The sequence below is a fragment of the Azolla caroliniana genome, unplaced genomic scaffold (assembly GCF_043228905.1).
Source record: "Azolla caroliniana isolate FFs.n. ecotype wild unplaced genomic scaffold, voAzoCaro1.0.p SCAF_6, whole genome shotgun sequence".
In the NCBI taxonomy this organism is placed as follows: Eukaryota; Viridiplantae; Streptophyta; class Polypodiopsida; order Salviniales; family Salviniaceae; genus Azolla; species Azolla caroliniana.
Window position 1 is genome coordinate 14,932,142 of NW_028230441.1, and position 23,456 is coordinate 14,955,597.

A 23,456-nucleotide genomic window follows, 5' to 3' on the forward strand; every position below is an offset into this window, starting at 1 on the left:
AGATTAAGCTTCTAGTGAAGATGGGATGAGTAGGTCGCCGAGAACGCGACTACCACCAAAGGCTTTGACACTACAAGTTGGGATATAATTCTTAGGCACTTCGTTTACTCTTTGTGTGACCGACGTACAAGCTTGTCAATCCACTCCTTGAAGCTTCTCTGAGTTCTGATCACAGAAGATGACGAAGACAAAGACGACAAACAATGTAGAAGAGCTTGCAGGAGACTAGAACACCAAAAAATCCTCCCCCCAAAATGTGCCCTCCACCCTCATTTTGTAGGAAGAGAGCGTTCCCTTTGCATTCAACGTTTTCCTTAATCAGTGTCGCGCTGACATGTCCTTTGTTCCCTTCAATTCCTCTGCACATACCATTGCTCCTTTTTCTTTTCTTCTCCCTTGCGTCTTCTTTTTTTTTCCCCCCTTTTTTCATCTCTCCCTCGCTTTTTCTACATGCTTATATGTATATATATATATATATATTCTGTGGTAAGCGAGGGCGGGGAGATCAGAGGAGACGATTGCGTTCTGACATAGAAACAAATTGAAACCCTACCAGACATGCAGTTTAGGGTGACACATGGCATGATCCCCTTCATTCCTACGCATGAGACATGGTCCCCTGCCTAACAGCGAAATATCTGTAGAAGATCAGTATAGACATTGTCCTCGTGTCCCAATGAATATGCCTTTCAATGAACACATTCCCGTAAATGATTCAGAAACCTTGATAGGGGAAAAAGCAAACACCACTTATTATCCAGAACATTCTTCCGGTCTTTCATCTGGTCATAAAATGGAGGATGTTAGAAACTCCACAAATGATGATATTTGTGATAAAAGGTCAAAATTTAGGAGAAGAAATTTGGGGGGAGTGTTTTGCAATGATATTTTGCTGGTGGTCTAAAGGATGCAGCCATGAGCATAGGTGGTATATGCAAGCTATGGTCATTGACAAATAAAATCAATTTCACAAGAACGTGGCTCACTTCAAAAATCTCGGGATATTTTTGTATAGTGTGTAGTGCTTTGGTGGTCATGTATGCCAAATGTGGCTCACTTGAAGAAGCCCGAGATATTTTTCATAGTCTTTGTGTTCATGATGTTGTGACATGGACCATGTTAATTGTTGCTTATACTGACCATGGGCATGGTGAGGAAGCCCTGCAATGATTGTGGAAACATGGGGATAGATAAGAGGGGCAAAGATTTCCATAATGATGTTGTTAATGAAGGGTTCCGATACAGATTCCTTCGTTGGCAACATTTTAGCGGATCATCCTCTTCATTGTTACAACATGTGGTAGACTTTTAGCTCAATTTGATCATACATTACATGTTTTAACATATTCAACTCTATAGAAATTTTGAGTGATGATGAAATTTTGAATATATGCGGTCTTCCAAAAATATATGTAGTCTTTTGAATATATATGGTATTTGGAATATATTTGGCTTGTTGCAAAGTTGAGCCTGGTGGATTTTTTGGCAATATTGAAACAAAGTTATTTTTTTGGCAATACTGTTATTTTTGTACAAAGATATGTTTGAAATGTTATATGAGCAAGATATATGGTCTTTTGAATTCTGCCCATACAAATGGAACCCTTTCTTTGGATACACTTTGATCAACATGTATATGAATTTTGGCTGTCTTGAAAGTGCTGGAAGAGTGTTCAAATATCTACCCAAGAGAGATATAGTTTTGTGGACAACATTGGTCACTGGGCATGTAGATTATGGATTCAATGAAGAAGCACTGAATGCTTTTGAAGCAATGCAAAGTGAGTGTATTGTTCCATATGCATTTATGTATGTTTGCATTTTCAAAGCTCGTAAAAAGCTAACAAACCTTGAGAGAGGAGGAAATATGCATGCAAGGGTAGTCAAGAATTGTGTTTCTTAGAAGAAGTGCTTTTGAAATGTGGTACACTTGAAGAAGCACAAGATATATTTGATAAGCAACAACCCATTTGTTGCAATGTGATTACATGGACTGCCCTTAATAACAGGCTATGTCGAGCACAAACGCTATGAAAGAGGCACTTTTTACATGGAAAAAATGCGAAACAAATGCATCTTGCTAACCCCCATATGAGAAACATTTCCTGTGGAATTCTCAGAGCATTAGATAGAGCACATGAAATTCTTGTTGGAGCTTATGCAGAGCAAGGCCATAGTGAGGAAACCCTCCAAAATTCTGAAAATATGCATTGTGAGCATCTCTCTCCAAATGCCACTACCTTTAACATGCAGCTTAAAAGCTTGTGGAAGTATAGGAGCGAGAACTAGAGGCGAGCATCTCTCCGGTTGAGGCTACGTTTATCTCTGGCTTAACAGCATGTGGCAATCTAAGGGCAATAGGGTGAAGCTATGAAGAAAGGGTTGTAAGAAGTGGTCATTGGCAACACCATGGTTTCTATGTATACAAAATGTGGTTTGCTTGGAACAGCAAAAGATGTGTTTGATAGGCTCCTATTCAGGGATATTGTCTCGTACAATGCATTAATGACTGGATATGGATGGTCACTTGAGGAGGAGAACATAAGCGTTCTCAATATCCTTCAGAAAATGAAGCAAGAAGGTATTAAACCTGATGCTACCTCATTTGTTTGTATCATTAATGCATATAGTCATGGAGGTTTGATATGGAAAGGGCAAATGTATTTCACAACCATTAGCAAGGATTATGGTTTCACACCTACCCCCGATCTTTATAATCGTGTGGTTGATCTCATTGCTCGTGCTGGACACATGAACAGTGGAATGGCTATTATAAGAAGATGCCATTACATCCTGGTATTATGATGTGGCATATGATGCTTGGTGCTTGTAGGAAGTGGGGCAATGTTACGGAAAGTTATGGAAAAATGTATTCGATTCATGGGTGATTCTGGTTTGTCTTGATTCAGTCTTCTTTCCTTGGAAACAAGAGCAAAACGTTATTTATATATTTGTTTTGGTGATCTGGTTTTTGCAGCTCATTTGTCTTTTCTGTGGATAGGGCTATAGATCTAATGAAAGCTTATTATATGTATATCATTGTCAAGTTGATTGTTGTTCGTTATGCAGTCCCTTCATTGCCAAGCTCAAAGAGCCCCCTCTAATCCCATTTTACAAGCCCAAATCTATGCTGCAATAGGTGGTACGTCTAATGATGAGAAATCAAGTTTCTATCTTGAGCAATCATTTATATTCAGAGGGCTGGATGAGATGAAGTATCCAAGCTGCAAGACAGTACTCAACATCAATCCATGAGAAGATAGTCTACAATGCTTGGCTGAAATATGAGAAAAGAGATGAAGAAATGGGCATTAGCCCAATTCCTAAGTGCAATTGTAATGTTCTAGAATGCCCACAAGCAGCTCTCATTATGTAAGGAACCCTGTCCTTCAATGATTTGTGATCCTTGCCCTTGTAAAACTGTTTTCAGCTGAAAAGAAAACTGATCTCACTGATCTGATCACTTCATGGAAGATAATGTCGTGTTCCGAATCGGTGATAGAAAAGTAGCTTCTAACAGAAAGAGCCTTGCTGCTCGCTCGATGACTCATGCTTCCAACAAAGGCATTACATAAATTGAAGCTGAAAATTTGAAGAAAGACACCTGAAGAGTTCATTATTAATGCATCGAGAATAATTAATCAATGTATTCTAAGAATTGGGAGTGGCCCTTTAAATAACAATGCTCACAAAAGAGATCTATCATGTGTAATTTAGTCTCGAAATTAAAGGTTTCTGATTGCTCTTTATGTTCAGAACTTATCTTGAAGTCATGATAAAAGAAACGGGCTTAGCGTTTTTATTTGAGAACTTATTATGCCCTCGTTTAAGTAGTAAGCACCTGAATTTCACATAGATCCTTATTTTAGCTTTCTTTGCATACATTTATGCTAATATTCATTCTTTAAACAAAACCAAGAAGTGTTCACATCTTACATTTCTTTTGCATTCAGCTGCTAAATTTTAGTCTTGAGAATCAAAGATTTGGAGGCACCTGCATTTTTGACAGATTCTTAACTGAATTGATTTTTTCTCTTTTTGTGGTAAAATATAATCTTGAAATTAGAAGATTCTTTTTTCTTCCTCTGACAACCGTTCCTCCATTCCGGGGAATAACTACTTCTTTTTTAGCATAGATACTTTATCTCATTTTACATTTCTTGTTGTGCATATGTGTTTGATTTCATTTTGAAATGAGAGACTTGGTTGGTCTTTTGTGCTGGTAAAACTCTGTTATTCTCGTCGCTGCATGTATTGCTCGTAGATTAATGAGGTATTAAGTGTTTTGTTTTTAATCTTCTACATTTGTAATGGATGCTTGCGGAAAACACTATTTTTGTGCAGAGTTGCTTCCTCTTTCCTCAAAATGACATTGACTAAAGATAACATAACTAACTTGTTCTATTCTGGTGTTAAATTGGATTGGCACTACTGAAGATTTATAGATTGTATTACAGTTTAAGTTAGCCAACCTGGGTAGTTTGTAGGTAGGTAGCCAACCCATCCCAGCCGAGTTACAAAATTTGTCACCTATACTTACTAACACTAACTATATATATGTATGTATGCTTTTTATTTATAAACGTGACAGACAGACGAAGTGCGGAGGAGGAAGGACTTCCGAGAGGGAGGGATGGAGGGAGTAACAATCTGCAACGGTTCGGTTTGAACCGGAACCGTGAAACAAGGCTTAACGGTTTCAATGGTTCGGTTTAGGTTTACGCTTTTTTAAACGGTTTGGTTCAGTTTCAACAGTAAAAAACCGTGGTGCGGTTTAAACGGTTTAACGGTTTTTAATTTTTAATTTTTAAAATGTTTTTTTAAAATTAAAAAAAAAATAGTGCGGAGGAGGAAGGACTTCCGAGAGGGAGGGATGGAGGGAGTAACAATCTGCAACGGTTTCGGTTTGGTTTCAACAGTCAAAAACCACGGTATGGTTTGAACGGTTTAACGGTTTTTAATTTTTAATTTTTAATTTAAAATTAAAAAAATTGTTTTTAAACAATCTTTTCATTTTTACACCTTATTCTCACATTTTAGGAACATCTTACAAATTTTTAAAATTCTAAATAATGAAATATTATAAATTAAAACAAATAAAAAATTTGACCTATGTTGAAACTCGAAACCACGGATTTTACGATTTAAAAAATGTTTTAACGGTTTCGCGATTCAATTCAGGTTAAAAAAATTGAACGGTTCGGTTTGGACCCTCTCAAACCGAACCAAACCTTTGCCTATTGTTAGGAGGGAGGGAGGGAGGGAGGGCGCACACAACCGGGACAGAGACAACAGCACCTCTCAGCCTCTCTCCTCTCCTCTCCTGCACCTCTCACACACACACATACACAGATGGTGATACAGCAGCACCTGCCTCTCCTGGCCTGCAAGCGCGTCGTCTTGGCGTCCGCATCACCTCGCAGGAGAGAGCTTCTGCAGAGCATCCTGGTAAGTACGTACGTACGTACGAACATCTCATCTCCTCTCCCACACCCACACCTCTGCTCTGCCTCTTTCTTTTTCTTTTTCTTCTTCTTTCTGGACAACCAAGCTTAGCTTAGCTTAGCTTAACTTATTATTATATATATAGCTTAGATTAACTTATATATATCTATGTAGCTTTAGTAGGTATACGTGTTTCCATCGGGACTTTGATTTGATGTTGATGGATAGAAGGAAGTCCAGCAGAGCAGAGCAGGTAGGTAGGTAGGTAGGTAGGTAGGGGTGGGTGTTTTGCCTGGTCACTCAACTCCGGATTTTTGGCTGTTGAACTGCAATTCTGCCCCTGACTATATATATATATATATATATTATATTATCAACCTGAAGAGCTAACTGCTTGCCTCCCTTTCCCCTTCCCTTTTGGTGGGAACTCCGAGTTCTTATGGGAGCTGCCAAAGCTACATACAACAAACACACGCCATGTTGCCTGCACTTTCCTTCTGTAGTGGAAAAACATTGGATCGCCTATTTTTCTGCTAGGCCAAACACTTTGAGCACCACTACGCGTCCATTTGTACACTTTTATTTTTGCTGCTACTTAATAACAGCCTCTGTCTGCTCTTTGACTGTCTAGCTAATTTTTACAACTGCTTTCTAACAGCCTACTCACAGGTTGGCTGTGTCTATTTTGCTTCCAACTGTTCAGCTGCTGCTATTAACAGATTTTCTCACAGTTATAACTGTGCTTAATTGAAGTAATTGCAATCATCAGTCATAGCCACAAAAAAAAAACGGAATTTAATAAATGAAAATTAGTGTTGTGATGTGAAGCCAACCTGATAACTTCTTGAATACATATGTGAAATATGATGGTGTGGTTTTCCAGGGCCTAAATGCAGAAGTAATACCATCGACCTTTGATGAAAATCTTGAGAAGTCTGCTTTCTCTTGTCCAGGAGGTAATAGCATGTTCAAGAAATGATAATTTATAAATATACAAAGCAGATCCAACATATTCTTTTCTCTCACTGTTGCTGTTGTTCTATTTTTCTAGAATATGCTGCAGAAACTGCATTACACAAAGCTATCGAGGTTTCTGGTCGCACTTTTGTGGTATATTCAGTTTTCTTATTATCATTAGCATTTAGTTACACGTGAAGGTTGCGTAATTGCATTGCAATATAAAACATAGAAAGATCTTTGTTTGGTTGAGAAATTGTTTAATCCTACACATGTCATTCTAGTATTGAAGGACATAAACTTTTATTGGATTCAACTTTCTTGCTTGCATATTTGAAATACTGGCTATATATAATTCATACTTGTCTTAGCATCATAACATGGTAAAAAAACCGGCTGCTTGACATGGATTATTAGTGTGCCCATATATTGTGCAACATGCAGTTTCATTTAAAATTCATATCTGTTTCTGAACCATTTGAAAAAGATATATTGGCCTAGACTCTAAGCCCTCTTTTAAGACTTTGTAGATCTTCCCACGTCAAGCTGTACTTCAGCTTAATTACAACAGTTTCTTTTTGGATTTTATACCAGGCAGTTGATGGAAAACAAGCTGATCTTGTCATTGGAGCAGATACAGTTGTGGAGCTTGATGTAATTTTCAGACTGAAATAACTCCATCTTTTAGTAAATATGGTAAATATATTGATCGCACAAAAATAATTCGTGGCGGTAAGAAGATATTAAACTTTTTAGAATCTAATAATTCTTATTTAAGCATTATATTCATATATTTGAAACTGCTAATATAGAATAATGAAGCCAGCAAATAGTTCTTATCATTTCTATCCTCTGAATACTATTTTAGAAAACAAAGGGATAAATAACTAAAGAGAAAATAGCCATAAATAGAAGTAATGAAGTCAAAGATCATTTCATTTCTTTCTGCTATAGTCCTTGGATACTTATCTTTGCATGCAACAAATATTGTCTCGTTCAAAAGGCTCTAAAGAAATGGCTAATCTAATGATCAAAGTGCGAGACTCAACTAGGAACGTGTAGCATTCTTATATTGTGTTATGTTTTCGTATTATGTTTACCCCTCAGGAGTCTATTTTTCAGGGGTTGATATTAGAGAAGCCAAAAGATGAGGCTGATGCTTTTCGTATGCTTTCCATGTTGAGTGGTATGTATTGCTTTTTTTTTTTGCTTGTTGGTTACTTCACTAGGCTAGTGAAGACATATAATTATGGGAGGTACTTCTATGTTGGTCTTCCTTTTTTTTTTCTCAAAAAGATTTCCTTCATTAGTATTAAGAAAAGTGCCAAAGGGCTACAAAAATGTAAAATCAGAGAGTATTATATACAAAAGAAATGGTCAGGGCAAGGACCAGGGGTGTTGATATCTCTATAACGGTCCTTTAGAGGAGACTGAACAGAGCCAACTTCCTCCATAATTGCAGTAATTTTTTCCTTCTCTTCAGAACCTCCGAAGAGCTTGGCATATTGCCATATTGCCCCGCACAACCGCCAATAAGCTCCCCCATAATTACGGCAATATATCTGAGAGAGGAGGAATTGAATTATGGACTCATATCCTCTTTTACAAAGATACTTCCATAATATCCATAATGTAACCATAGATATTGTTTTCCATATATGGGCTGCACGCATTTACTTATGAGGTTGCTGAAAAGGGGAGACAGTAATTAGATGTCTGTTGATGATTGTCATAGCCTCCGGAGCATCATTTGCGTCATACAATAGGAGACTGGAATGGAGAACCCCCCATACCGCTGATCCCTAAGAGAAGAGGCAGCCTGCATTAATTGTCAGGAATAAAGAGATAACTTTATTCCATACCTGTTGGGCTATTGAGCATGATCAGAGAGCATGCTTGGTAGTTTCCTGCATGTTACTGCAATAACAACATTGTCTAAGACAAGTTGCCACATCTCCTTTCAATGACTGACCTACTAGTAGTGCTGCATGTAGTAAAAGCCATATGAAGAGAATATATTTGGTTGGTCCCTTGCAATTACAATACCCCTTGAGCCGAACCCCGAAGGACTGAGGATTCGGCACCGTGTCACCTTAACCGGTAACAGTATCAAGGATCCTTGCTGACTTAAGGTCTGCGACATAGTGAAGCGTTGCCAAGCAGTTGGTATCAAGGTTCGAATTGTGACAGGGGACAACCTCATGACTGCAAAAGCAATTTTTGTAGAGTGTGGGATCCTTCAGGATGGAAATCTTGCAACTCTGTAACTAATCAAAGGAGGAAAGAAAATGGCATTTGCCAAGCTTCTCTATGCTGTGATGGTACTGATGATGTGGATGTCAGTCTTGCCGTGGGCATCAGGGCACAGAAGCTGGAAAGGAGAGTTCAACATTGCGATTATGGATGACAATTTCGTGTCGGTCGTAAAAGTAGTACATACAATGGGGGAGATCAATTTACTGCAACATAAAGAAATTCATCCAATTCCAATTGACTGTGAATGTGGCAGTATCATCAGGGGAGGTGCCATTGGCTATTGTCCAGCTGTTGTGGGTGAATCTGATCATGGATACGTTGGGAGTGATGGTGCACCTATAACCTGCTGGACATTCCCCGAATCGGGCTGAAAGAGCCCCTCATCTCCAATGTCAGCATTGGAATCAGCTCACTGAGCTGGCCAATCTCTTTTCACAATGAGAGAGAAACTTTTTACAAGAAAAAAGAATCTCACAAAAAACCCTAACTGCGCACTTTTTTCTCAAGATCAAAGTGTACGGATAACCGAATGCTTATTGTATTAGTACATGGTATATATCTTGAATCAGGTACATCAGCTTAGCAAGTTGTAATATTGCTAGTACATATTTTGATGAGTTTTATTGAAGTATGGAAGAGATTTAGGTAAGTCAAAAGGAATTGAGCAAATTCATGTAGTTGATGACTGGTGTCCAGACTCCACATCATATCTGTTCTCGATGAGAACTTAGCAGGTGATCCTGTTGAATGGGTAATTACAATTGAGGGATATGCGACTAGAATTGGGAAACGATAAGGAACATAGTGTGATGGAAAGGACACTTGTTGATGTTAGCCAACCTAAACTAACTGCTCTAGGATCCACTGATTGTCATGATGGCCCAGTCCCTTCATTCGGTTGTGGGGATTGGAACAGATTGACATGGAGTAAAGCTACCATCAACAATCAAAATATAGCCATTGAAATCCATAATGAATGTCATTGCTAAAATAATTGAACAATAGTTTTCAATTTCTTCCCCTTGTAAGAAAGACATTATAATTTCTCCTATGGTTTTGCAATGAGTTTACTAGGTTTCATCTGCAGGACGTCAACATCGTGTCTTTACTGGTGTCTCCCTCATTTTTCCTTCAGCTTGTGGTATGTACCACTTACACTGAAGTTCTGAAGCCATGATATATTATATATATGTTTGAGAGGATAGATCGTATTCTTAACATTATTGTGGCTCTCTAGATCCCGTTCTCGGTAAACCACCCCTTGTACGCAGTTTTTGGGAGGAGACAAAGGTGAATCTTCATGTGTAGCTAAGGCCTGTCACTGTCTTCTGTTAGTTAGGTCGCGGGCTTAACTTTCTAGGTTGATTTTTGTTTTTCCAGGTTGATTTTTGTGAGCTAGAGAAAGATGCTATAGATGCTTACGTGAAATCCAGGGAACCAATGGACAAAGCAGGGGCTTATGGAATTCAGGTATTTTGTTAAATAGATAAAATCGAATTTGCTAATACTGCTATGAACAGAGCATAGTGCATAAGTTGCTTGTCTGCTGTATTGTATCAGGGCATTGGTGGATCATTTGTGAGATCGGTTACTGGATGCTTCTACAATGTTGTTGGCTTTCCAGTTTACCGGTATGTTATTAATTTCTATTTCATGCTTATTAACGAGGCTTGCTTTTTACATGATCTTTTTTTGTAAGTGTTTTTTATGCTTGAAAGATTCCTCTAGTGTTGAATAAAAAGTATTCTATAGATTTCACAAAGTATGCTGTTTTTTGCTTGTTGGTTTTGCGAAGTTTTCAGAGAGGTTTTTCTCTTTTGTTTCAAGGTTATGAATCATAACCTTGAAACAGGTAAATGCTTGTTACATTATTGCAGTGATGGCAATTCTACGATGTATACCTCATGTCAATATTTTTTGATATCAAATTTACTACAGGTTTTCTGCTGAACTTGATGGATTGATAAAGAAGGGAGCACTAGTTGTCTAGGCTTATTGGTGGCAAAGATTTCTCTTGACAATTCATTTATTGCAGTTCTTTGGAAATGTGTCTATGCAGCAATCACCCATGCAGATGTGAAAGCAGCACACTTCCATAGGCATCACATATCGATAACATTGATAAAATGTGTCAAAAGTGCTTCCTGCCTGATGTATACTTGCTAAAGAGGTGCAGTAATTGGATTTTCACTTTCAAAGAATCCTTTGTGATCTGATCATCTTGTAGACACTCAAAAATGTGAAATTACTGACGGCTTCCAATTGCAGAAAATGCAGGATCTTACCCTAACCCTCACACAGCAAGATCACTTAGAAGAGTAAATGAAAAATCAGTAGATTAGGAAAACGGGCTACTGATTACAAATATGTAGTAAGGCTTATATAACCAATATCTACGGGGAGCTGGAAACCCGATGTTCACTTAAGTTCACACTATTCTAACTATGTTCACACATAACAGTTACTTAACTAGGCTCACACTATTCTAACTATGCTCACACCCAACAGTTACTTAACTAGGTTCACACTATTCCAACTATGTTCAGCCCAAAGCTTTCATAGGATGCACATTAAGTGTAACACCAATGACTTCATATCGAACATGTTGATATATCATGATTGCATGTTCAATTACATGTATGTGCCATAAGGATCATCAAATGCTATATATAGCCATTAAAAATTGACTATGCATGATGGGTCTAGTTAGGGTATATGATTCTAGCATGGGTTGTGTAAATAATTGATTATAATGAATGAGACATTGTTTCTTGAAGTAGATGGATGTAAATAATGGACAAGGTGTTGGTCCGTAAGGTAATCGTATTGTGCATGGTGTAGGCCAGATCATCTCATTGAGTGTCACTTGAATGATTACTATGCTATGTAGTTACTGTAATAATACAAGGTTGTTTTCTCACATATCATTGGCCAATACTAGATTTCTCAAATACCAATGATTAGAATGAAGGAAGCTGTTTGTACTAATGTGAGTTGTATACATAAGCAAGAATGAGAGCAACATTTTCCTAGCATTTTGAATCTACAAATGCTCATGGATTTCTTGCAACATACAAACCAGGAGGTGGTTTTGGCGTAACTTGGTTTAAAGAAAGCGTTGAATCCCCTTGCCTAGCTTTTTTTGGCTCAAATATATTTTTGATACTAGAATTTTTCTTCTCATCTACATAATGGGTAGTTGGATTTTCATTTGATGTAATTCATAATTGAAGAATTCAGAGCAAATCTCCCTTTCCTAGTACATATGTCAGATAAGGGTGTCCAATTCTTCGCTCTTTTCAGTTACAAGAAATCCTATTTTGAAAATGATATTTCATTTGGCCGAAAATGGAGATGTGCAGCAACTAGCTAGCAAAGCCTCGGTAGATGATTTTTGTTTTTGACGCTTGACAAATTTATCTATTTAAACTACAAAACTAGCCTTTCCATGTTTGTCTAAAGGTTTTGCATATGATTATGCTACCCACACCTTCATGTTACATGCCATTGTTTCCTTAGAGGAAGATTCGAGTATTGTAGATTACAGAAAATTGAATGCAACTACAATTGTTGATGCATTCCCATTGCCCTTCACAAATGGTGTATGAGATGCTGTAGCCGAGTTTATATTATAAGAGAACAAGGTTTATATAAAGAGTAGGCTTAAGGGGTTGAAGATTGGTGTTGAACCAAATGAGTTCGTATGAATTAGTAGACAACTAACTATTTACAGGTCCTTATGGAGTATTCTAGAATGTTTTAGATTATTTTTTATATTTAGGATAATCATGGAGTATTCTAGAGTATTTTAAATATAATAATTAGTAATATACTTATTATGATTATATACAATATATCTTTGTATATGTTATCATAATGGTTTAAGGTTTGACATATATATCAAGAGGTTGTGGGTTCGAATCCTTGTAAGCCAAAATGTATGTAATCATGACATTATCCCCCTTTTTTGATGACGAGTTCCATTAGTCCTAAGACAAGACTTCAGACTTGGCTTATGGGTATATTTGGTGTGAAAAGCAGCAACCATAATGGAGGCGTCAGCAAGATTGTCTACAGGCTCCCATGTTCGATCATTAGGTATATAACCTAACTAGTCAACCAAATAATATAGTTTCTTGCGGACGATCTTGGAGTCAAGAACAATAACTTCATATTCAGAGCCATCTGAAACTTTGACTATCTAGGTAGGGGAGATGTAACACGACTCAGAATAGATCTTGTTGTGTACGACTTCAAAAGTGAAACATGGAAGACGTATATGAGGAGGAAAATCAAGGCGAAATGCCACATCATTGATTTTACCAGATATCACATATGGGCCAAAACGATGATAATCCACTTTGCTGCAAGGTCTCATGGTTTTAATGTTAGCTTGTAAGAGCTATACTCGAACTCTCACTTGAAACTTAGTCGATGACAATCGACAACGTTCTTGTGAGCGTTTTGAGCATCACATAAATTGTGCGAAAGGATAGCCTGAATTTCTTGGAGTCGGGTTAGCCGAGCTTCATCAGTCAGGTTTGTTGGGAGTTCTGGATGTTCAAGCATTGTCCAACGAGGATGGTACCCAATGTTCGCGAAAAATTGTGAATATCCAGTAGAAGAATGTTCTAAGTTGTTGTAAGAAAATTCCGCCAAATGTAGGAGATCGACCCAATCATCTTGTTGATAGTTGATAAAACAACGAAGATATTGCTCCAATGTTTGGTTGGTGCATTCACTTTGCCCATGAGTTTCTGGATGGTTGCCGGAAGAGAGGTTGCAAGAAGTATGTAAGAGTTTGAACATGTGCCTCCAAAATTTTGAGATGAACTAGGGACCCCGATCACTAATAATATTTGTCATGAATACATAGCATTATGGCTTCACCTAAGCTTGAACCTAAGACCTTGTAATACATAATCAAGAACCCGGCCATTAAGATAGCCTATGGTCATATGAGATGATAAAAGTTATTTTTTGTAATATAATGATTACTGTAAATACTTTGGAACATTCTAGAACATTCTCCAATATCCTAGAACATCTTACAATATTCTAGGTGTAGAACATTCTAGAACATTATAGAAATCTCTAGGTTATTCTATAGGAACCTATAAATATAGACATACAATTCTTCTCAAACCGATTCGAATCAACACCAGCCTTGTATCCATTCTCTTTCTATCTTAATACGCCCATTCTTCTCTTATCACTTCATTCCTTTCGTCTTGTGTTCTCTTATATTTTTCTTCTATCACTCCATCTTTTATTCTTGTTTTTGACAATTTGATTCGAATTCTCTCTCTCCTTTATCCTCTTCTATAAAACTCACAAAACCATGACCGCCAACAACTCACAAGAATATCTCACACTTGTTGTAGAAATGGAGAATCTTAAAACCAAGTTCGCATCTCTTGAATTAGAGAATCAACGTCTAGTTGGAGATCTAAAAAAGGTCATTGTAGAGAAGCAACAACAATAGGAGTTTACGTGACAGTTGGAATCGACCATTGTAATTTTACAACAACAAAGAGTAGACGACCAAGGAATCATCAAGGAGCCAAAATCAACCTCCCAGCTAAATTTGATGGTTCGAGGGCGCATTTTCGGGGTTTCTTAAATCAAGTACGCTTGGTATTTCAAATGCATCCCACACGCTAGCTGACAAATGCATCATGAGTCGGGTTAGTTGATACCTTATTGACTGGCATAACATTGTCGTGGTTTGCTCCATTACTAGAGACAAATTCTCCTCTACTCAATAATTTTGAAGAATTTATCAAAGAATTTAAGGCTTGCTTCGGAGATATAGATGGGGCACAAACAACAATCAACAAGATTCGTCCACCGCGTCAAGGTGATCAACTAACATCCACATATGTAGCCAATTTCTGTCTCATTGTGAGCGATATTCCTTGGGATGAACAAGCCCTAATGTAGCAAATTTGTTGCGACCTTTGTAGTGATGTGAAAGACTTACTTCTTACCTTCCAGGAGTATCCAAAATCATTTACAAAAGCTATTAGTCGAGAAATATGGTGTGATAATCGCCTTTTTGAGCATCGATGTGAGTGACAACAACAAATAACAAGATCAAGATTCACAACAACTTATGCATCAGTAACGACACAATCATCTCCAAGACAAAGATATAACCTTGCTCTAACTCCAAGGCAAACATGCAGTCCACTCCCAATGGATAGTTTTACACCCATGGAGATCGATATGACCCAATGATGAGGACCGTTGGACGAAGAGAAGCAATGATGCCGAGAAAACCGGCTGTGCTTAAATTGCGGAGGTCCAAGACATATAGCCATTCATTGCCCTCGCAGGCCGAGACATCAAGTAAATCAAATTCACTATGACAATAAAAATGAGTCCAACATTTTAGAAGCAGTTAATGATTCTAATATTATGAATAATCCACCTTTGTCCAATAAATTTGAAGTCCTAAGACAATAAGAAGAGGAGTCAAATGAATAAGTTCGGCCAAAATGAGAGGCATTTGGTTGGACAACCCTAGATCTGTACAACCTAGTGTGGGTTCCATTTCTTCCAAGCATGTTAGTAGAGTCTTCTTAGCCCAAGTAGAAGTTAGGACACCGCGTTGTCAACTTCAAGTCCAAACCCTCTTAGATACTGAAGCCAATTCTTGTTTCATGGATAGAGATTTTGCACAAAAACACCAAATATCCTTGCATACCCTTCCTTGCCCAATTTTCGTAGTAGTGATTGATGGACATTCCATAGTTTCCGGGAAGATATTTGAAAAGTCTAAGCCAATTCACATACTCTTAGGTGATTTAGGATGTGTATTTTCCTTTAACATAATCTGTAGCCCCGAGCATTCTTGGTTTGCCATGATTAGAACTACATAACCCATGAATCAAAGAGAAATTTGGTGCCCTTCAGTAGAAAACATCATTGCCAAGGATCGAACCCAGGACTATTCTATTAAATAATATAGTTCTACCAGTGCACCATCTCCTTTTCATCAAATCTCAACCATCACATTACAACAATTATCCCAAGTGGGAGGAAAGGAGGAATTTTTCTTATTTGCAGTATCAATGACACCTTCTAGTGCCACTCGAGGGAATTCAGACATCCAAATTCCCAAAAACTATCAAGAATATGCTGATATTTTCGACAATGTCAAAGCTAGTATACTGCCAAAGCATCGACCGTATGACTGTCCCATTGATCTCCAACCAGGAAAAGAGCCACCGTTGGGTTCGATCTACATTAATGTGCGGAAGCTTAGAAAAACTGGCTTAGTCGGATAACAAAAGAAAACAGAGACAAGGTTTTAATGGAAAGCTTGAGAGTGCACAATATGCGGGAGAGACAAAGAGAGCAGACCATTGAACTCTATTTCAAAGATAAACTCAATACTCTGTGCTTAGTGAGCACTTTTTACAAGTCCTTAAAAGGACTGACAGAAGTACTGACATGTACTTCAATGCTCATACTGAGTGATTGACACTGACTCTTAAAAATATGACTACGTACTAGGCTAGAATGGTAGGCTTGTAACGGCCTATCGATTACACTTAGATCCGGACACTGATCCGACTCTCCGTTCCAAACACCAATCCAGCTCTTCGTTCCGGGCACAAATCCAGCTCTTGGCTTATTCAGCCGATCCGGATGATGTTTAGCTTGCTCTCTCAACACTCCCCCTCAAGCTCAACTTGAGGTTAGATCGTGGTGTTAGTGTCTGTCGGTGCTTCTGTTCAGCTCCTCCGGGCGTCTTCCCACCTTGCTCGCGCTCCTTGACACGTTTGGTCCCGCTTTCCATGACCCGTTCAGTTCCACGCACCTTGACCTTTTCAGTTGGCTCATAAGCTCATCATGCCCATCTTAGCTCCTTCGTTGCCATGACTTCGACGCTTCTCGACTAGTCGGTTCCTCCGTGTCGGTGTTGACTTCTGCTGCATTCTCATCCATTTGGCCTTTTGTTGATTTGGCTCCTCCGACATGTACACATCTTCCGAATTGGCTGCCTTTGATTCGTTTGAGCTCTTGTTCGAATTGGCTGTCTCCAATTCGTACCACATCAGACCATGTCCGGGTCTTGACCTTCTTCTTCCAGTTTGGCTGTCCTTCTTGACTTTTCCGCCGTTGCCGCTCGTTCTGACTTTTTCAATTGACTCGACTCCCTTTTCCGTCTTGTCTCTGGTTGCTTCTTCAATGCCTTTACATGTTCCGGTTCCCATTCTGATTCTCCCCCTCAAGTGTGGCATGTCGAAATGTTGTAGCCCAAGCATCTCCGAAAAATGTTGCAACTTGTCTGATCCGAGTGGCTTGGTGAAGATGTTGGCAATCTGCTGATCCGTTCGAAAAGAGCGGGGTCCGACTTCATTGCTTAGGACCTGCTTGAGCACAAAGTCATAATGCACTTCTATGTGCTTCATCCGAGCATGGAACACAAGGTTCTTGGCCATCTTCATGGTACTTATGTTGTTGCAGTAGATTGGGATCGGAGTTGGAACTTCAATCGGGAGGTCTGGCAATAGTCGCCGAAGCCAGATGGCTTCACAAGTGGCGATGGTAGCACCCTGACACTCAATCTAAGTGCTCGATAGAGCCACTATCGGCGGCTTCTTTCTACGCCACCCAACAACCGCACTCCCGAGAGAGAATATACAACCGGATGTTGACCGATGATCCAACGCATCACCAACCTAGTTGGCATTTGTATAACAGACTAACTGTTCGGTTATACCGTGTCGGTACAATAGTCCCCGATCCTTAGTGTCGCTCACATATCTCAATAGTCAATGCGCGCACTAAAGGTGCTCGACGGTCGGCTTTTGCATAATTCGGGTGATTGTTAAGTATATAAGGCTTCCGACAATTTGTTGAACCGTTTCTCATTGTAGGCCGGTCCGGAGTTGGGACGTAGCTTGAGGTTCTGGTTCAGAGGTGTCGAGACCGGTTGGCATTTGGTCATGCCGAACTTGTACAACATATTCAACACATAGGGTCGCTAAGATAGCATTATGCCGTCGGGGGTATGGATCACTTCGATCTCGAGGAAGTAATGAAGGTCCCCAAGGCCCTTCATTTCAAATGCGTCTGACAGTTGGGACTTCACTCGGCCAACTTTAGTGAGGTCGGGTCTAGTAACGACTAAGTTGTCGACATACAACAAAATGCATACAAGACCTTTCAGACCCTTTCAGATGAATAAGGAAGTGTCGGACTTCGATGCCGCAAACCCCATCTTACGCAACCGGTGCGTTATCTTCGAATTCCAAGCACGGGGAGCTTGCTTCAAGCCATAAAGTGACTTCTTGATTCGGCACACTGTTGTTGTTCATCTCCGATTGAAAACAAAGGGGCTAAATCATGTAGACTTGTTCTTCAAGGTCGCCTTGAAGAAATGCATTCTTCATGCCCATTTGGTGAAGATGCCACCCCCTTGCTGCAACAACTGCCAACACCACACAAACCATCGTCATCTTCACTACTGAAGCGAAGGTCTCGTCATAGTCGATTCTGTGGGTTTGTGCATATCCTTTGGTCACTAACCGAGCCTTGTACTGGTTGACTAAACCGTCAGCATTATATTTTACATTTGGTGAGATATCAAGCTCAACTAGTTTAATCTAGTTAGTCAGCACATGTAACTTAGTAGTTACCTAGATCGAATCTAGTTAATGTGTTGACCTTAATCCTTTAAATAGGACCTTGTACTTAAGTGGGATATTCTAGATCCTCCACTCCTTAGTACATTTAATGTAGGACTTACACATAAGTACCTATGTTCTACCCACACAGGTGCACCTTTGCACATGGATTGTATATATACCTCATTGTGGGTATTTTTGTATGTTGATGACACTTTTCAATATAGTCAATCATCCCCCATTTATCTTCGTGTTCACAAGTGTAACTTCCTCTCTCTCTCTCTTCCTCTCACACACTCTCACGTGCATATCATACTAATCTTCCGCTGCTTAACGTAACCATATAATTAGTCTCTAATTAACCCTAGTTAATTACCTAATTACTTAATATGGTATCAGAGCGTGTGGTTTAGGAAATCCACTAAGCCCACCACTTATTCGTGATTGTGTGTTCGAGACACCGACGAGAAATCCCGGCTATTCGCTATCCGCCACCGTAGTGCCGCTACGAAGGACGTGTACGCGACCAAGAGAAGAAAAACAAAATGGAAGACACAACAATCAACATGAACAAACAAATGGGAAGCTCACTCCCTAGCGAAAAGCTAGACCGAAACAACTATTCATCTTGGGAGTACAAGATGAATCAATACCTTGTCAGCCAAGGGTATTGGAGCTACATCAACGTCGCACAAGAAAACAAACCCAAAACCACACACGCCAACTACCCAACATGGGAGCAAGGCGCGAGTTAGGTAATGTATTGCTTGGCAACATGTGTAAACGACCACATGCTTAGCCACATTCGTGACGCCAAGACGCCCAAAGAGGTGTGGGAAAATCTCAAGAAGATTTTTGCCGCGGACACATTCGCGTGCAAGCTTCAACTCCGGCAAGAGTTGGACAACATACGACAAAAAGAAATGTCCGTGACGGACTACACCGCCAAGATCAAGAGCATCTGCGACTCTCTTGGCTCCATCAACGTCAACATCGACGAGGACGAGATGGTGCAAGTATGCTTGGGCGGCCTCGCACAACGATTCAACCCGTTGAGAACGACAATCTTGGCGAGAGATACCCCTCCCTCGTTCTTCAACCTCCAATCAATGCTATTGGTCGAAGAAAACCACATTCAATCAAAGAACAACACATCGGAAGGACAAATGCTCTTCTCCGATACAGATGGTGCCCATAGACGAGGTCGAAGTGGAAGAGGTCAATTCGACCTATCCCACGAAGGGAATTCACAACTTCGGCAAGGAAACGGAAGCCATCGAGGAACCTTCACAAGAAGGGGGAGCTTCCACGCCGAACAAGGTCGGCGAATGAATCCACCTACGTGCAACTATTGCAGAAAAATCGGCCATCGCGAAGAGGAGTGCCGAAAAAGACGAAGCGAGTCGGCCTCAACAAGCCAGCAACTCACAAATTACGCCGCTAACGCGGAATATGCGGACTACGGCGGACTCTTCGTGATGAGGCATAGAGCGAACTCTATGATGGCCTCCGATCCCGCAAACTCCGCAAGCACCTCCAACTCCGAACACACGTGGTTCGTAGACTCCGGCGCCTCGCATCACATGACGTCGCACCAAGAGTGGTTTCGCGACTTCCGAACGCCGGATCGACCCCGCTACATAGAGACTGGAGATGACACTCTGCATCCCATTCGGCACATCGGCGATGTCCCATTCGGGAAAGAAGGCGAACAAACTTGCATCAAGAATGTCTTGCACGTGCCCACAATAACAAAGAATTTGGTCTCGGTTGGCCAAATCGTGGAGCAACGCATGCAAGTCCGCTTCAACAATGAAGGTTGCTTCATCGAGAAAGACGGCTGACTCATAGCCAAGGGAGGGAGAGACGGTCGCTTGTTCATCCTCGACTTGAACGAGGTAAAATCGGCCATATACACCAAAGGTCTCAAGACCGAGACAAACATCGAGTTGTGGCACAAGCGAATCGGCCACGTAAACCTCCAACGGCTTCGCGGAATGCAATCAAAGGGAATCGTAATCGGACTCCCGGCCTTCGAATCGAAACGAGTCGACCGAGTGTGTGAAGCATGCCAACTCGGCAAACAACATCGACTCCCATTCCCGAAGGAGAGCTCCGCGAGCAAAGGCCTCCTTGACATAATCCACTCGGACGTATGGGGACCGGCTCAAACGCCGACGCTTGGCGGATGCCGCTACTACGTCACCTTCATCGATGACCATTCGCGCTACGCGTGGATATACCCGATGAAGAAGAAGAGCGAAGTGCTCTCCCACTTTCAAAGGCTCAAAAGCTAAGTGGAGAAAGAAACCGGTCGGCACATTCGATGCCTACGATCGGACGGAGGAAAGGAGTACTTCTCTGACGAGTTCACCTCCTACCTCCAAGGTGAAGGCATTCATAGAAAATTCTCATGCCGACACACTCCCCAACAAAACGGAGTAGCCGAGAGAAAGAATCGGCAAATACTCGAGGAAGCACGCGCCATGATGCGTGCGAAGCACATGCCGAACTTCTATTGGGCGGAAGCGGCATCCACGGCCGTCTATCTCATGAATCGATGCACCGCAAATAGCGTGCATGAGCTTACTCCATACGAGATCTTCGTTGGAAGGAAGCCCATCCTCTCGCACCTCAAGGTGTTCGGAAGCATTGCGAATGTACGCATCCCAAACGAAAGTCGAGAAAAGCCCGACGCAAAGTCGGAAGAATGTATCCGCGAAAAAGGTGTACAAGTGCTTCAACCCTTCGACCCGAGCGGTGCGGATAAGTCACGACGTCGTTTTTGACGAATCGGCATCTTGGTATAAGCCCGATGCGACTCCATCCGACCCGATCTAGGAAGAGTTGAACGCCAACTCGGACGACAAAACTCGGCCAAGTCCTCCACTGAAGGACAATCCAAGCTCTACTGAGCTAATTGGCCCACAAGAGCCTCCACGCGATGAAAACACGTCGCGGCCAAGTCCGACATCGGACAAAGGCAAAGGTAAGATGCCTGAATATGAAGTCGAGGTCCACCCTGACGACCGTGATTCGGATGATTCGGCTCGCTCACTAGACAGTGAGTTCGGTGTACCCATCATGAGAAACTCCGCCGCTCATCACGAACGAAGACCCAAGTCACTCGTTACGCCTACAACGAGTATATGGCCCATCACTATGCCCTCACAATGAAGGTAGTGGCTGAACAAGAGCCCGAAGATCCAAGCCGCGGAGAACAAAGCCGCGGAGAACCGCGCAATGAAGCCGTGAATACGCGAAGAAAGCCGCGCAACGCCGCGCAACAAAGCCACGCAACGAAGCCGCGAAGACGTGAAGAAATCCATGCAACGCTGCGAAACAAAGCCGCGGAGAGCCGTGCAACGAAGCCGCGAAGACGCGAAGAAAGACACGCAACACCGCGAAGAAGCCGCAAGACGCACCGATGCCGACGAAGCCGAAGGAAGCTAAACCGGACGTTGGACGCCTCACACTTGAGCTTGAGGGGGTGTGTTGAGATATCAAGCTCAACTAGTTTAATCTAGTTAGTCAACACATGTAACTTAGTAGTTACCTAGATCGAATCTAGTTAATGTGTTGACCTTAAGCCTTTAAATAGGACCTTGTACTTAAGTGGGATATTCTAGATCCTCCACTCCTTAGTACATTTAATGTAGGACTTACACATAAGTACCTATGTTCTACCCACACATGTGCACCTTTGCACATGGGTTGTATATATACCTCATTGTGGGTATTTTTTTATGTTGATGACACTTTTCAATATAGTCAATCATCCCCCATTTATCTTCATGTTCACAAGTGTAACTTCCTCTCTCTCTCTCTTCCTCTCACACACTCTCACGTGCATATCATACTAATCTTCCGCTGCTTAACGTAACCATATAATTAGTCTCTAATTAACCCTAGTTAATTACCTAATTACTTAACAACATTGTATACCCACTTGCAGCCGATTGGTTTGCAATGTCGGGGAGGGTCAACCAGGTGCCAGGTGTCATTAGCATCAAGTGCCCGCATTTCTTCCTCCATTGCAGCATGCCAATTCGTGTCTTCCACCGCTTTTGCGCAACTCTTCGGCTCACACACTTCCGCCACTTTTATCATGTACACATTGATTCACCATGTATTCATTATACCCATACCGCTTCACGAGATTCTTTTGGCTGGTCGATCAACGCAACTTCTCATTAGCCGATTTAAGGGCTGGGCCTTCTTGGCCGACTCGGACTTCGTCTCCAAAGGTCCGTCTTCATTCTTTTCGGAATCAGATTCGCTCCGATCCGACTCGTCCCTATCGGTGTCGTATTCCGGCCCAGAGCGTGAACCGTCTCCTCGGTTCCTTGGACGGGGACAACATGACTGAGTCTCCACTATTCTCTGGCTCATCATCCGACTGGTCGTTCCGACTCAATCTTTCATTCAGCTCACTCAGTCGGAATGAAATCGGACTCTCGTCTAGACTACCGAATTCTTCTTCTTCCTTTGCCCGGATCATTTTGGGCTCACTTGCCTCATGCTCAGTGATCGGGTGGTCGGAGTTGGAGTACGTAAAGAGTACCACGATGCCGACTCATCGAATTCGACATCTCGGCTTACTCGAACTTGGTTGGTCGGGGGTTTATAACACTTATACTCCTTCAGTTCACGTGAGTAGTCGACCAATATGCATTTTTGCCGACTTTGGGTCCAACTTCCTCCTTTTCTCATTAGGTACATGCACATAGGCAATGCTGCCAAATATCCTTAGGTGTTGTAAATTCAGCTTCCACCCGAAATACCGCTCGTGTACCGACACCTTCGCCCCGATCTGGTTTTGGATGTACACGACTGTCTGAACCACTTCGGCCTAGTAGAACTTGGGCATGCTCTTCTCCTCCAGCATCGCCCTTGCTGCCTCCACAAATGACCGGTTCTTCCTCCCAGCTACTCCGTTTTGTTCCGGTGTCAAATTCTCTTCTGTTGTAGATAGTTGTTGAATTGGCCGAAAAAGTGTAACTCCTTTTCACCATCCGACCGTAGGCACTTATTCTTCCTCTCCGTTTCTCGTTCGATAAGTCTTTGTAGGTTTCAAAAAAAGTCAAAGACTTTGCTTTTCTTCTCAATAGATCCACGTGTGCCGGCTGTAGTCGTCGATGAAGGAGACGAAATATT

At 41.1% G+C, this 23,456-nt stretch overlaps 2 protein-coding genes across 2 annotated transcripts; both read left to right on the forward strand.

The window, feature by feature from the left end:
* The first annotated feature begins 1,035 nt into the window (after window positions 1-1,035).
* On the forward strand, window positions 1,036-3,255 carry LOC147863178 (pentatricopeptide repeat-containing protein At2g33680-like). The gene is made up of 5 exons (XM_087321780.1): window positions 1,036-1,150; window positions 1,539-1,809; window positions 2,121-2,212; window positions 2,450-2,796; window positions 3,070-3,255. The coding sequence occupies exons 1-5, from the start codon at window positions 1,036-1,038 to the stop codon at window positions 3,253-3,255; spliced, it is 1,011 nt and encodes a 336-aa protein (XP_087177906.1).
* A 2,058-nt stretch (window positions 3,256-5,313) lies between these two features.
* Window positions 5,314-10,872, forward strand: LOC147863179 (uncharacterized). Its single transcript, XM_087321912.1, has 10 exons — window positions 5,314-5,448; window positions 6,329-6,401; window positions 6,497-6,555; window positions 6,997-7,056; window positions 7,525-7,588; window positions 9,746-9,799; window positions 9,896-9,948; window positions 10,039-10,128; window positions 10,219-10,289; window positions 10,597-10,872. Exons 1-10 carry the CDS (start codon window positions 5,353-5,355, stop codon window positions 10,646-10,648), a joined length of 672 nt encoding a protein of 223 aa, XP_087178038.1. The 5' UTR covers window positions 5,314-5,352; the 3' UTR covers window positions 10,649-10,872.
* The last annotated feature ends 12,584 nt before the right edge of the window (window positions 10,873-23,456 follow it).